The sequence below is a fragment of the Anneissia japonica genome, unplaced genomic scaffold (genome assembly GCF_011630105.1).
Source record: "Anneissia japonica isolate Jap-2015-1 unplaced genomic scaffold, ASM1163010v1 scaffold694_len1028156_cov167, whole genome shotgun sequence".
Lineage (NCBI taxonomy): Eukaryota > Metazoa > Echinodermata > Crinoidea > Comatulida > Comatulidae > Anneissia > Anneissia japonica.
In genome coordinates, this window is record NW_022727885.1 from 588614 (window position 1) to 602084 (window position 13471).

At 35.2% G+C, this 13471-nt stretch overlaps 1 protein-coding gene across 1 annotated transcript; it reads right to left on the bottom strand.

The window, feature by feature from the left end:
* Window positions 1-13085, bottom strand: LOC117113822 (dnaJ homolog subfamily A member 2-like). Its single transcript, XM_033257263.1, has 9 exons — window positions 12892-13085; window positions 11333-11392; window positions 11021-11132; window positions 7081-7207; window positions 6326-6406; window positions 5190-5323; window positions 4608-4750; window positions 2577-2903; window positions 1-2312 (listed from the first exon to the last, which is right to left on the bottom strand). Exons 1-9 carry the CDS (start codon window positions 13015-13017, stop codon window positions 2121-2123), a joined length of 1302 nt encoding a protein of 433 aa, XP_033113154.1. The 5' UTR covers window positions 13018-13085; the 3' UTR covers window positions 1-2120.
* Between the last annotated feature and the right edge of the window lie 386 nt (window positions 13086-13471).

Below are 13471 nucleotides of genomic sequence, written 5' to 3' on the forward strand. Positions count from 1 at the left end.
GGGGGGGGGGTTCAATTAAAAAATGGGCTTCTTCTCATTAGGCTTCAATACGAGGTTTTACGGTATATTACTGTTCATACACATGTATTATAATTAGTTCCCATTTAACTTATTTTGAAAAGGTGATGGGAAAATAATCATGTTGTGTGACGTCTAAGGCTTTAACAGCTACTACACAATATCCAACCATAACAAACATTTAATAATGGCATAATTTCATAGTGTTGACAATTAGGAAAGGATTTTGCAAGTTGATTTTTTTTTATTTTAGAATTTCAAATAAACAGTTGACAGGAATTCATGGATGCATTTTTATTTAAATACTGAAATTAGAAACAGTAATAACATACTGAATTGAATAAAAGATAGACCCAACTATAAACTCCGTGTTCTACCAGGAATGTAAAAGTAAGGCTTAATAAACATCTCCTGAAAGTTTGCTAAAGTTATAGCTAGAAAAGACAGTATCTAATTGCAAGTCCAGATAGAACTGTTATACTGACTCGTATCTTGCTAGCAAATAAACACCACATACAACAACCTAACTGATTTACAGTATAAGAATCAACATGAAATTGTTAAATGAATTACTGTATTTCAATTTCTACAAACACATGGTGGCAAGTAGGGAGCTTTTGAATGCATGATAAAGATAGGACTTACAACTTAGTGACGTCACTAAGAGGTGATCTGGCCACGGGGAAATGTTGAGTTCTCGTTGTTGTCTGAATTCTCGTTGACGTCTGAATTCTACGACACAGTTTTGGCCCGAGTCTATGTTTTGCAGAAAATGCTAGAGAACGGTCACAGATGATGAGTGAATCAGTTCAAGAGTCACGTTGTCGCGCAATTTGAAAGCTCCCTAATATGAGAGTGCATAACAATATCATCCACAGAATTACATTACATACATTTAAAATCAACAATGGCCTTCTGGAGCATATCTAGCGCAAAATCCGACAGCCAGAACTCACTGCATCGTACGACAAATCAAACTCCATCCGCTGTCGGTTACAATCGTTAAAAACAATCAATTGCACGCGCATCGTGGCACTGTGTTCTCCGGAGAAATTGTGCTGGCCGACAACCGTCGGTTACTTACAGCCTTTAATCCGATATAAAATTAGTTAGCCCCCCCCCATACTAACAGATTTGCAATTACATTAGGTACCTTAACCACACTTTAAAGCCCTATACAGACTATAAACTTTATTTGACAAAAACATGTGACATGCCTTAATATGGTCATGATGACATCACATCATGACCATATATAGGTACATTCCGACTAGTGTATACAACAGTTTCCTGTCATAGAAAATGTTATAGTCCGAACAGGGCCTAACACAGTCAATAGCAGCTGATATTTAAGTGACTGTCCAAGTCTACTTGACTAATAAGATGCAAGAAGCAGCAATGCTTTGCGTAAAATTTACTTTCATTTCCATACTTTGCCTCCCTAATGTGGGACCGGACTAAACAATAAACCAAAACAAGTCTTAAATACTTTTCCTAAAAAAAAAAAAAAAAGCATCATGCATTAGTTATAAACAAAATATTTCTTCTTATGAGAGTAATTTATATTATTTTAATAACCAAGTAACATATGGACATCAATATTGGATTACAAGAAAATAAATTTATATACGATTAAATGTACTTGACAATACAACTTTATTAGGATCCTAGAGGTAACATTTATTTTGGATTTCAAAATGAGAGTGAGTGTGTATTCTAATTCAAATATTTAGTGTACAGTATAATAAATTACAAAATCTAAAATAAAAATAAATAAAAATATTGAAATTACAATAATCTTGACTTCTTTGATTTGCCCGAGCTTCAGAATGAACGCACGTCAAAACAATCTTTTAACACCGAAAAAAAAAAATGCATAATCAGCAAAACATAGCAAAAACCGTCAATTCAAAAGCGGCTGTTATTGGTGACATAATGTTTAGACAAAATCATTCGGTATTATTGTTAGAGGTATAATTTCAGTCAATATATAAAAAAAAGGACGCTTGGGATTGGTTGGTAAAAAACAGTAACAACTACTATGTTCTTCACAAAACAAATTATTTTACACATTCAGCTAATGTATAATATACAATGGGTTTCTATTGGTGTTGACACTGTACTCCATGTCCACCACCCATTCTTGGATCGTCATCGTCGTCCTCTTGGTAAGCTGCCGAGCGTGATTTTCCGTCGCGGTAATTTGGATCAAGGTCCATCAACATGATATCTTCAGCATCATTTGATTCTGGATGTTGAGGTGGTGGCCTTTTCGGTAGAAAATTCTCTATTTCCTAAAAAATATTATTGCATATATATGAGACAAAAACATCAAACATTTTTTGTTGTTCGTTGAGAGTTTGAATGTTTTCATAAACGTAGTTTGTTAAACACTTGTCTTGTCCTGTAAAGATCTTTTTCAGTAGTAGTTCTGTGGGCTACACAAAATTTCTGGAAAGCTGATTACAATAATTTAAATAAATGTTTAAAATAAATATATAAAATTGTATAAGTATTAATTTCTTTTAAAAAGTGCTTAATTGTAATTATTCACTTACCAGCAGTTTTTCGTGTGTTTGAAAAGAATTTTCTGGAAACTCTACTATAAACTTTACTATGAGATTACCCTTCTCATAAGGGCTTTGGTACATAGGCATTCCTTCATCTGCTACTAACTTCATTGAATCAGGTTTAACAACACTCCCTGCATGGCTCTTAACGATCAGTTCACGTCCATCAAGATGCGTTAGTTTGAAACTAAATCCACAAAGTGCTTCGGTTATGCTGATCTTGTGTTTTATATGGAGGTCAACGCCCTGCCGTTTGAACACGTCATGCTCTTTCTGATCCAGAATGATAATTATGTCACCTGGCTCAACGTCGGGCTAAACGAAAAGAACACAACGATCAATTTCATCATATATCATACACTGTATATATCATATCATATATCATATCATTTATTTCTTTTATAAAACACATAAAATACAAAGACAAACAAGATAGAAATACAACATTTGAAACATAAAAGCTTAAATAGTCATAAAAAAAACTCGACTGGATTGCTCAAAAGTAAAAACAAGTTCACTGTCCAGGAGCTCTCTGCGTTAAATCTGACTTATAAAATAAAATTCATACAAACATGAAAAATATAATTTTATTTTAATAATCTAAAATTACAACATAAAAAAAAAAGCGAGGTTAAAATATATAAAAATACAATAAAATAAAATAAAATATTTTTTTATAATGAATTAAAAATGAACAGAAGCCACAACATGCAAAATTTTTTTTAATGCAATATGAAATTTTAAAATAAAACACCCTCTGCACTGGTTTAAAAACTAAAATCAAATTCAATGTTTTATATTATTATTGTAATTTAAATCATTATTATCATTATTATTAATCATTATAGTGACATTTTCAATAGTGTGTGTTAAAATATTCCAAAAGTCCATGCTGAAAAATATTAAGATTATGCTGCCGATTCTTGAGTTTGGAATTGCATTCCAAGGAGACGGGCCAGCCAAAGAAAATAAACAAGCACCTCAAAGGGTCTTACACATAGGGGTAGGATAGAGGCACTTGTCAGCGGATCTAAGACCTTGCCGCACAGGCTAGTAAAGATTAAAAAGCTGAACAAGATATTCAGGCAATTCATGCATGAGTTCCTTCAGCCTGTTCCTTTATTCATTATGATTATTATAATGATGGCATGGTGAAAAAAAAAATTATTAGCTATTTGTTTCCAAGAGCATCATTATGAATTCAAAAAAATATAAATGTTTAATGTACAAGAAGATACCACTTGAGTATTCAATTAAAATACTGTAGGGTATGATAATTAAACATGAATATTTTATTTTTATTTTAATATTTTATTTCATATACATCAAAACATCAAGGAACTCGCAAACTACAGGATAGACAAAGCTTAATACACGAAGTCTCTACGTGGCATAGTCACGAGTTGTAGTCCTGCTGTCGCAAAAAATTAAACCAAGGACATTGGGATTAGAAGACAAGCATCTAAACCGCTCAACTTTTCAACTTCGCTCTATCTAATGAAAGAGCACTTTTTCTAATGTATTTACTTGTTCTATATTTGCAAAAATAAAAAATTATGCTGGTAAAATGCAGCCTTCTGCAAACTAAATGCAGTATTATATTATTTGGAAATGCTTTTTGGATATCGGTAAAAGCACGAAGACAGACATAAACCAAAATCACACTGGACTGAAAAGGGAAGATTTTACCGATATCGTGGGTAATATTTCATTGGATATATCTTACCACTGTCCGCACTTGGATTTTATAAAATGGTAAAACTAACCGAGCCGTGAAACTCAATTGCGCCATAATCCATTGAGCAATGCTCAAAATGACTCAGGATGCCTAACCGAGACATGTGCGTGCATTGGAATTTTCAGCTCAGTAAAAATAACCTGGTCAGTTTTACGGGACACAATCCACTCGGTTAAAGTAACTGCGTCTCAGTAAGTGGTTCCTAGGCTGTTCGCACTAGACTAATCACAGCAAGTATAACCAGTGTCTCAGCTTTAACAGGAAAAAAATAAAATGTTTACCTGTTGATCCCCTTCTCCTCTCAAATATATCTTCTGCCCATCTCTCATTCCTTTTTCGACGTGCACATCTAATATCTTGGTCTCCTTGATAGTTTTTCGGCCATCACACTCTCGACACTTGTCGCTCTCTCTCATAACTTCACCTGTAAAAATGCATGATTTAATAATACTGTAGGTGAAATTAAATCAACTTGGTATTTACCAATCCCTTAATTGCGAGCTCCAGAACTCACTGTCATACTTCAAGGCATCTTTCTTCCTCTTTACATGTTAGTAATCATATTGCATTTGCTTTAAATTACACCTTGGGGGTGGGGGGCTGAAAGTGTAGGCATAAGCAATCTTTTATGAAAAAGATAAAAAGATGGTCACAAATTGACACAAATCATCAATTTATTGTTTTCTCATTCAGGGGAGAGAGGGTAGAAAAGAGTGTGTTTTATGAAAATTATTAAACACATCATTTTTATGAAAATAGTCAAAAGTGGATTCTTGTTAGTTTTTGGTAATAGAAATATCAGTTTTGTCAGGAAGCAAACACTAAGATACTATAAAAGGTTGTAATTATGCGAATGGACATACCTTCACCCCGACACTCGGAACAAACAGACTGCTGTTGCTGAACCATACCTGGCCCAATCTGCCGCATTGTTATCCGTATTCCACGACCATTGCACGGGCTACAATGACGTTTAGTGCCTTGCTTACCACCGTACCTTGCAATATGATTAAAATAAAATATTTACTAGCAGGTTCACAATAGAAAGTTAAAGTAAATCTTGCCAGGAATAGAGCATCAAGGGACCCAAATGATCAGCTTAGGATTATCCTTGTTAAATTATATAACAACTAAAAATAAACAAAAATCATCTTTAAAATATATATTTAATTTTTTCAATTTTTTTGCTTTTCCGGCTAGTTGGGTATTGCCGCTCTTATTCTGCAATTTATTAATATACTCTGAATAATTAATAGGTATAATAAATAAATTCATTCATTATTATTATTATTATTAGAACCGTGAAGATCTAGAACCGTGGAGATCATGAATCGTGAAGATCTAGAACCATGGAGATTAGAACCGTGGAGATCTCTAGGTCCCCGGTTCAATTCCCATCGCTGCCTCTCCTTGTGTTTCAGCTAGAGGGCTGAAATCCTTGTGTTTCAGCTAGAGGGCTGAAATACAAGTTACATAGCGCACCGTCTTTCGGATGAGACGTTTAAGCCGTTGGTCCCATGTGCATTTATGGCCCATGTGCACGTTAAAGAACACAGTACACTCTTCGGAAAAGAGTAGGGGATTGTCTCCCGGTGTACTGTCCAATCACCACCAGAAGGATCCCACTGGAAATAAGTCTTCTTCTAGACTTTTGTGGGCTATCCTTGGTGTTTACACCAAATAAATCCAATCCAATCCAATTATTTATTTAAAAAAAACAAGATCAAAGCGCTGTACGTTAAAACCCATTTTTAAGTAAGATAAAAGCCAAGTAGAATGAAAAATTAATCAATAAAAATGCCAAATAGAAATTACTACATCATTAAAATTTCCACCAAATATTGCCAGTTAGCGATAAAACTGCATTGGAACAATAAAACACATCTGATTCAAAATTAAACAAAGAAAAAAATTGTATTAAGCTGCTATATATTCCAAGCATAAATTCTCACTAAAAGAATGAAATAAAGAAACTTCAAAACTTGAAACATATACTCACCCTTTGCATTTCTTACATATAACATTTTTACTAAGTTGAAGCTTGGATGTTTTTCCATTATACATATCTTCTAAAGAAACCCTACAAAACAAAGTAACACACAGTCAATATATGCTTCCTAATGCTGTGTATATAATTATAATTTTGTTTATTAGTAACTTACTTGTATGGTACTTAAAGAATGCACCATCAGTCATGAGGAAAAAAACATATAAATCTTAATTCTACATATTTGAATTGGTCAATTTGGAAAGTTATTAACTTATAAGTAAAAGTTTGAATAAAGAAAAAAAAATCCCCAAATCAATTTTTGTACATTTAACTAATAACTTTCCTGTATTCTTTCACACACAGTACATTAAATCCTTACATTGGATGGTAATCCACTTAAGGATTTTTTAGTAAATTAGTGAAAAACTACTTTTTTCCGTCTGTTTTTGTTGGAAGCGAATAATCGTATTTGATCCTTATAAATGAGTTATTCAAAATTTTATTTGACATTTTAAGGTATTTTCCTTTCTTTTTGACTGATAGTACAGTATATCTTTAATACCATATCAATTATTTTTCTGATTGGCATAGCCACTAGAAAGTACCGTAATTTAATTATGTTTGCCTATCCTGTCCCGCCATTAGATATTATTTACTTTCTCTGTCATAATGTTTTTGTCAGTTTATTGCTTTTGGATCAAATAAATGAAATGAAATACTGCAATAATAGAAAACCTTAAAAAAATAAATAAATAAAAACTTACTTAAGTTGATGCATTTTATCTTCACCTTTCCTCCTGCGATGCCTATGGTGTGCTCCCCCAAAACCTCCAAACCCAAAGGGTCCACCGCCACCCCCAAATATATGCGAAAATATATCATCCATGTCACCTAGAAAAAAAGGATCAGAAAAGCAGTTATGACAATGTAATTTGGAAAAGTTACTGTATTAGACTGAGAAAACACAATTGTGGCAATGTTTGCTTGTACAGTAGTAACAAGTGTTTGTTGTAAAAAAAACTTAAAACTGTCATTATTAGCTTAATGATTATTAAGAAATTAGCTTGGGTCGGTTGATTATCGTGGGAATCTCATCATCGCTGATATGGTGAAGCAATCCACTAACTGGCTGATGAAAGTTGAAGTGGTTGGGTGGTTTCGTAAGGAGTTGAGTGGCGCCACACCCAAATGCAATTCAACACAATGATGTTGCGAGTATGGGTTATTCTTCCACTGTACCTTTACCTAACTTTATGCATTATCGTGATAATAATTACCTGCATATCAGAAATAGTTTAGAATTCCTAGTTCAGACAAGCATTAGGGGTCCTTCACAATTATCAACACAAGTGTACAAAACGTACTTTGGGGAAGGGGGTAAAAATCGTCACAACCACGAAAGAAAACTGCTGAAATACACACCGTGACACGTATAGGATTGTCTAAAATATCCTACCTAGGCTACTGGCGAAAGTTTGATGAACTCCCGATCCTCTATGCTGGCCGTACGGTAGTGAGAATATACATAGGGCAAGGTGTATAAAGCCTTCTTTTACGTAAGCTAGAATTATAGCTACACTGTACAGGTGTGCCTAGAAATAGAGGCTAGGCTTTAAGCCTACACATATTGAAATATAATACTCTCATCATCATTCATTGAATGTCTTCCAGAAAAATTTCATTGTTTTTTTGTAATTTTCTTTCCAATTCCTTGTTTTACAATTACAATACAGTAGAACCTCGATTTTACGTACAGTACAGGACGGAGGGCGTACACAAATCGGGGGATTCGTAAAATAGAGTTAACGCTCAATATACGTATATATGAACGAACGATGTTACCTGGCTAGGCTAGACCTAGCCTCTAGGCCTACGAAAAAAAAACCATGTGTTTAGTGTTTTTATTCATCACTTTACGATGTCATAATAAAGTGTTCAAATAAAACAATGTGTCTAGTGTATTAATTCATCACTTTGTCTTTTATTTAACTATTAAAGAACAAGAAAATATTGTAAGATTACCTATACGACAACGGTATAACTTGGGAATTCCCCTTCATGCCTATTCTAAACAACAGAGCTGTGGTGTTGTCTGGGCCTGTTGAGACAAACTAAATCCATATGCACTGGGCGAGCCTACCAATTAGCGTTTGTGTACGTGAAACAGCAAAACCATGTGCACTGCACTGGGCGAGCCAACCAATTTTTGTAGGCTAGTCATACCGAATTCACTGACTGGGCTATGCTAAGCCCATATTAGCGTCTAGGCTAGGCCCTAACTGGCCTACCTTATTCGGAAAGGATTCAATAGAAATGTTCCACAAACCGATCTTTCCGGAAAACCAAACATCGTATTGTGAGAGTGAACTCTACATACAAATAAATTCCTGTATTTATATTTCGCGGCATAATTTCATACAGAGACAACAGAACGATTTTTCTGTATCTGTCAGTGTTACTTCATCGGTGATAGCCAGCATGATTAGCATGTCACAAATATGTTATTTGGGCCTTTCGAAGTTGGCAAGATAGTGGCTAGTGAAAGGGATTGAGGACCAGTAAAAATATTAATTTACTGATCCACTTGGCTAGTTAAAAAAACCTTAAGGGAAACCCCTGGTATATGGATACCGCTATAATTTTTGAATAAAAACTTGTTGAAATTAATTTATGCTATAAAAAAACGAGTTTTCTTGAAGTTGTAATAATTATTTTCGCCCAGGAAATTAGGAAAAATTAGGTTGGCAAAAATTTGCCGACATTAAATTCTCCGAGGTCGGCAGCCTCTGCAATTTTTTACTACTTAGGCCTATAGTATAAACTATGATTTTTCCAAACATTTGACCTTACATCGTCATCTACAGATTGTGATTTTGTTAATTTCTCTTAAATCAATATATTGCTGGTGAAAGAATGGTTGTATTTAATAGTGTTATATAATATTATTTTTTACATAAGTAAAGTGTCGAATAAATTTCGTTTTAGCGTTCGTTTTATCGTTATCTTTGGCACGGCAACTTTCGTAAAAGCTACGATCGTATCATCACAGCATCACAGGCTGCTTCAAAACTGCCCATGCATGTCGATGCACATGCCCAGAATGATCTATCAGGGATTTTCACACATGTACAGTACTTGTCAGTAGTGTGAAGTCACGATGCGATCATGATTATGTTTAAACGGACGGTAGGATTATGCCTACAATATGTTGAATTTTGTTGTTTTTAGATAATAAACAACATTTTAAATATGATAATAATATTGTAAATTGAAGACAAATAATTGATTTAGATAAGCATTACGATCTACGCGGCCCACATGGCTTCAATTAGGCAATGCTGTAGGCCTTGGCTGGCTAGCGTCATTCCTAGGCCTAGCCTACAAAACGACTAGGTGAGATTGAAAGTACACAATTCGTACGTACAGTACTGCATGCCTATTAGAAATAGTTACAGTATTGTACAGCACAAACAAATCTGTTTCATGAACCACCAATTTCCTTGGTTTGACGACGTACATGAAATTTAGTGTCTGCTATAGCCTGCTTCAGTAAAAGTTTTTGACTTTCCAAGCAGTTTTTGAAGCAAAGAAATCTAGGTCTAGGTCGGCAAAACATTGCCGTTGTGTAACAATTCTGGCCCGGCAATATGGTCGGCAATTGCCGATTGCCGAGGTGAAATTCGTGGGCTGTATTTTACTGGAATTTAACTGTAGAAAGGCATATGTCATCTGTGTATGCGTAAACTTTGTATCACACGATATTTCTCCAGTTCTGTTTTTGTTTACAAAATGTGGTGCGGGTTGGTGCATGCTTCGCGTAGTGGGCTGAAGTAATGAATTACCAATATTTTTAGCTTAATACCGACTGCTATTAGTCACCATAATATTAGAATGAATTTTTAAAATAGATAAATATACTCAATAAGTATTTTATTTTATTAGATTTTAAACTTATAAACTAAACTGATGTTGAAAATTTAATGTAGCACGACTGTCTAGGAAGAAATGGGGATTTTCCTAGAGCTGCCTAGAGCAAGAATACGTTGTTTCATTGCGGTAGCGTGGAGTTTACACGCATTTCCAGTTGTTTGTTGCTTAATAATCGGCCGAAAAAGATAAAATTTCTTTATGTGAACATTTGTAAATAATGTCAATTTTTCAAAATAATTAAAAACTTAACATTATGGGAACGGATTGGAGCTTAAAAATAGGTGTAGCTTATACAAAGGTGACACAAAAAATCGAGACATTTCGCGTCCTAATTGGGGGGGGGGCAGCTTATACACAGGTGCGACTGACGGTATTATTATAAATCAATTCGGCAATAATTAACTTGGCCTAAGCCATGTAGTAAAAAAAAAAAACAGTACAATACTATTTACTAGGCCTATAAATAACAACTAGGCATCATTCATTGGTGCTGCTGGGCCTATGGCATCCAGTATTTTAGAGCTGTCTATTCTCAGCTTTTCTTTTAATTTGAAAATAATTAATCACATTCTCTTAGTACATACAAAATCAAAACTCTCTGCACACTTGTGGAGAATCCCTTTAAAAACTAAGTTTATCGTAATTATTTCTGACGTCAAAATAAATATAAACTTACTCTACACGAATGGTCAATTTGTAAGCATTAAAGTACTGTATGACAATCGCATTGTTCATTATTAGTAGTCGATTAGCAAATGGTCATCTTAGACTTACCTGGGCCTCCATCCGGCCCACTTTCCTTCAGGCCCTCCATACCGTATCGGTCATAAATCTCTTTTTTCCTGGGATCAGTAAGAACCTCATGAGCATAGCTTATTTCCTTGAACTAAAAAAAAAATCATTCAATTAAAAGTTGAAAAAAAAATGTGAATGGAACGAGATAAGTTCTTCAGTTGTCTTCACATCACCCCCACATAAAAAACACAGATATATATCTTAAAGAAATTTTTGTACGAGAAAAAAAATTACCATTATAATTAATAAACTAAAGAAACATTATCTGTATGTCATATTTTTAAATTGTACCTTTTCTCCATCATCCGGGTTTTTGTCTGGGTGATATTGTTTGGCAAGTTTACGATATGCCTGTAAATAAATACAAAAAAAATGTCAATATATTTGGCTTCTACAGGCCTTGAGATCTATTTACAAAAACCGACAGTCAAATATCAGGTGATTGTCTGCGTTCTTTGCAGACATCACATAAGGTAGACACAGTTGGGTATCCAGGAGTTTGAAAGAGGGAGGGAGGGACTTTCACAGATAGGGGTCTAGTAGACCACCTCAATGTGCCACCTGTTCCCCCTACTAGGCCTTGGGTAAGTCTCAAATTTTCGACCTACGTTAGTTTTCGACCACTCTAGTTTTCGACCCCCCATTTCCCGACCACATAGTTAATAACGATTTTTTAATTATCCATTTCTATGTCACTTGTAAAATGATATTGTTTTATGATGTAAACAGTGTGAAGCATTGACCCTCGCTACATTTTTTAAGACATGCGATCACAAACTGGTCTAATTTTGTATATTTTCATTATAGTAAATGGATAGTTTACAGTGAAATAGTTTCAAATTAACTATTATCTAACATTTCTAATATTGTTATGCGAATAAATTTGTATTTCCAAGAGATGAAAATTGCGAAAATAGCACTAACTGTCGAAAACTAATGGTCAAAAACTCCAAGGGGGTGTCGTAAAATCGGCAAAAGGATGATTATACTTTACAGGACGGATGCAATTTAATTTTATGAATTTGTAGTTGGATGTAGATGCATGCATCTGTTAAAATTAGATTCCTGTAAGTAATTCTATTGTCCAAACTCCAAAAATTACGATGTTTTTTAGTCCTACAGTGTATGTCGAAAATTAGCGACTTACTCTAGATCCGCACCTGAATTTTACACACACCTGAGCGCAGTGCTCATTCAGCATTGGTGAAGCTGGCTTGACTGTAATCTTAATTTGGTTGAGTGAGGCCTACCCTAGGCCTAGTCTTACTCTTGGATCATACTGACAATGACCTATGGCTATGCCTGGGCAAATACACATTATTGCTTGGAAAGGATAGGGAACCACCACAGCACATCAGTGTCACCTGGTGTTTTAGGCCCAAAGGAACAGTCATAAATTTCACTTTTATCATTCAATTTCATTCATTTATAATCATTAGCCTTAGTCTATCTAGGCCTAGGCCTATATGTACATCATTATCGTAAGTCATTAATTGGGCCTAGCTGTCCTACACCATACACTACTGGCCCTTCTAGGCCTAAACCCGCTGAAAAGGGAAATTATCTTATTTAATGATAATATATAGGTAGTACCACTGTAATAGTGTAGTAGCAAAACGTTCTTTTCATGGGATTTCCAAGGTTTAACAATATCTTTTGCGAGGAATTCCCGGCTTTTTTTTTTAAGCCATCCACACAGCGCGTGGAGAAATCGAACATAGGTTATTAGGTACTGTAGGATCGAGAATCCATCGCCCTCACCGATAAAGCAGGAACCTGCGGGTAGATACTTGACAAAAGAATCTCGCTATACTAGCCTAGCTAAAGCCTAGGATGGTCTTCAGACTTACCTTTTTAACTTCAGTTTCTGAAGCATTTTTAGATACACCTAGTAAATCGTAAAGGGTATTATCTGTTTCTCTACTTCTGCTATGATGACCATGAGGAAAACCACCAAAACTGTTAAAAAACGCCATCTTCGTCGTTAACTTGCGAATCGTTCTTTCCAGAAAGTCTACGAACCCTTACGTCATCGTTCTTCCGGTTGTGTATAAATTATAGAGGGCGCAACCCTGGACCAGCGATGCGAATCAAATTATGCTAGACTAAATTGGGAAATTATGCTAGTATAATTGAAATATTCGAACAAGCGCCCCCGCCAGTGGCGGCGCCAGTGGGGTGGCAGGGGGGAGAGCCCCCCGCACCGGACAGGCCAAGCCCTGCACCGGACATAGCTCGTCGGGCATTCAGACCATAAAACATATAAAAATAGGCCTACAACAAGCCAACACATGTCTGTCACAGTCTGATAGTCCCATTTTCGGCCATCTATAGGTTGATATTCTTAAAAAATATCATTTGGGAGGGGAACCCCGGCCCTCTCAACCCCTTCTCCCAGCTCGAGCCTACGAGCTCAAGATCCCCTTGTCT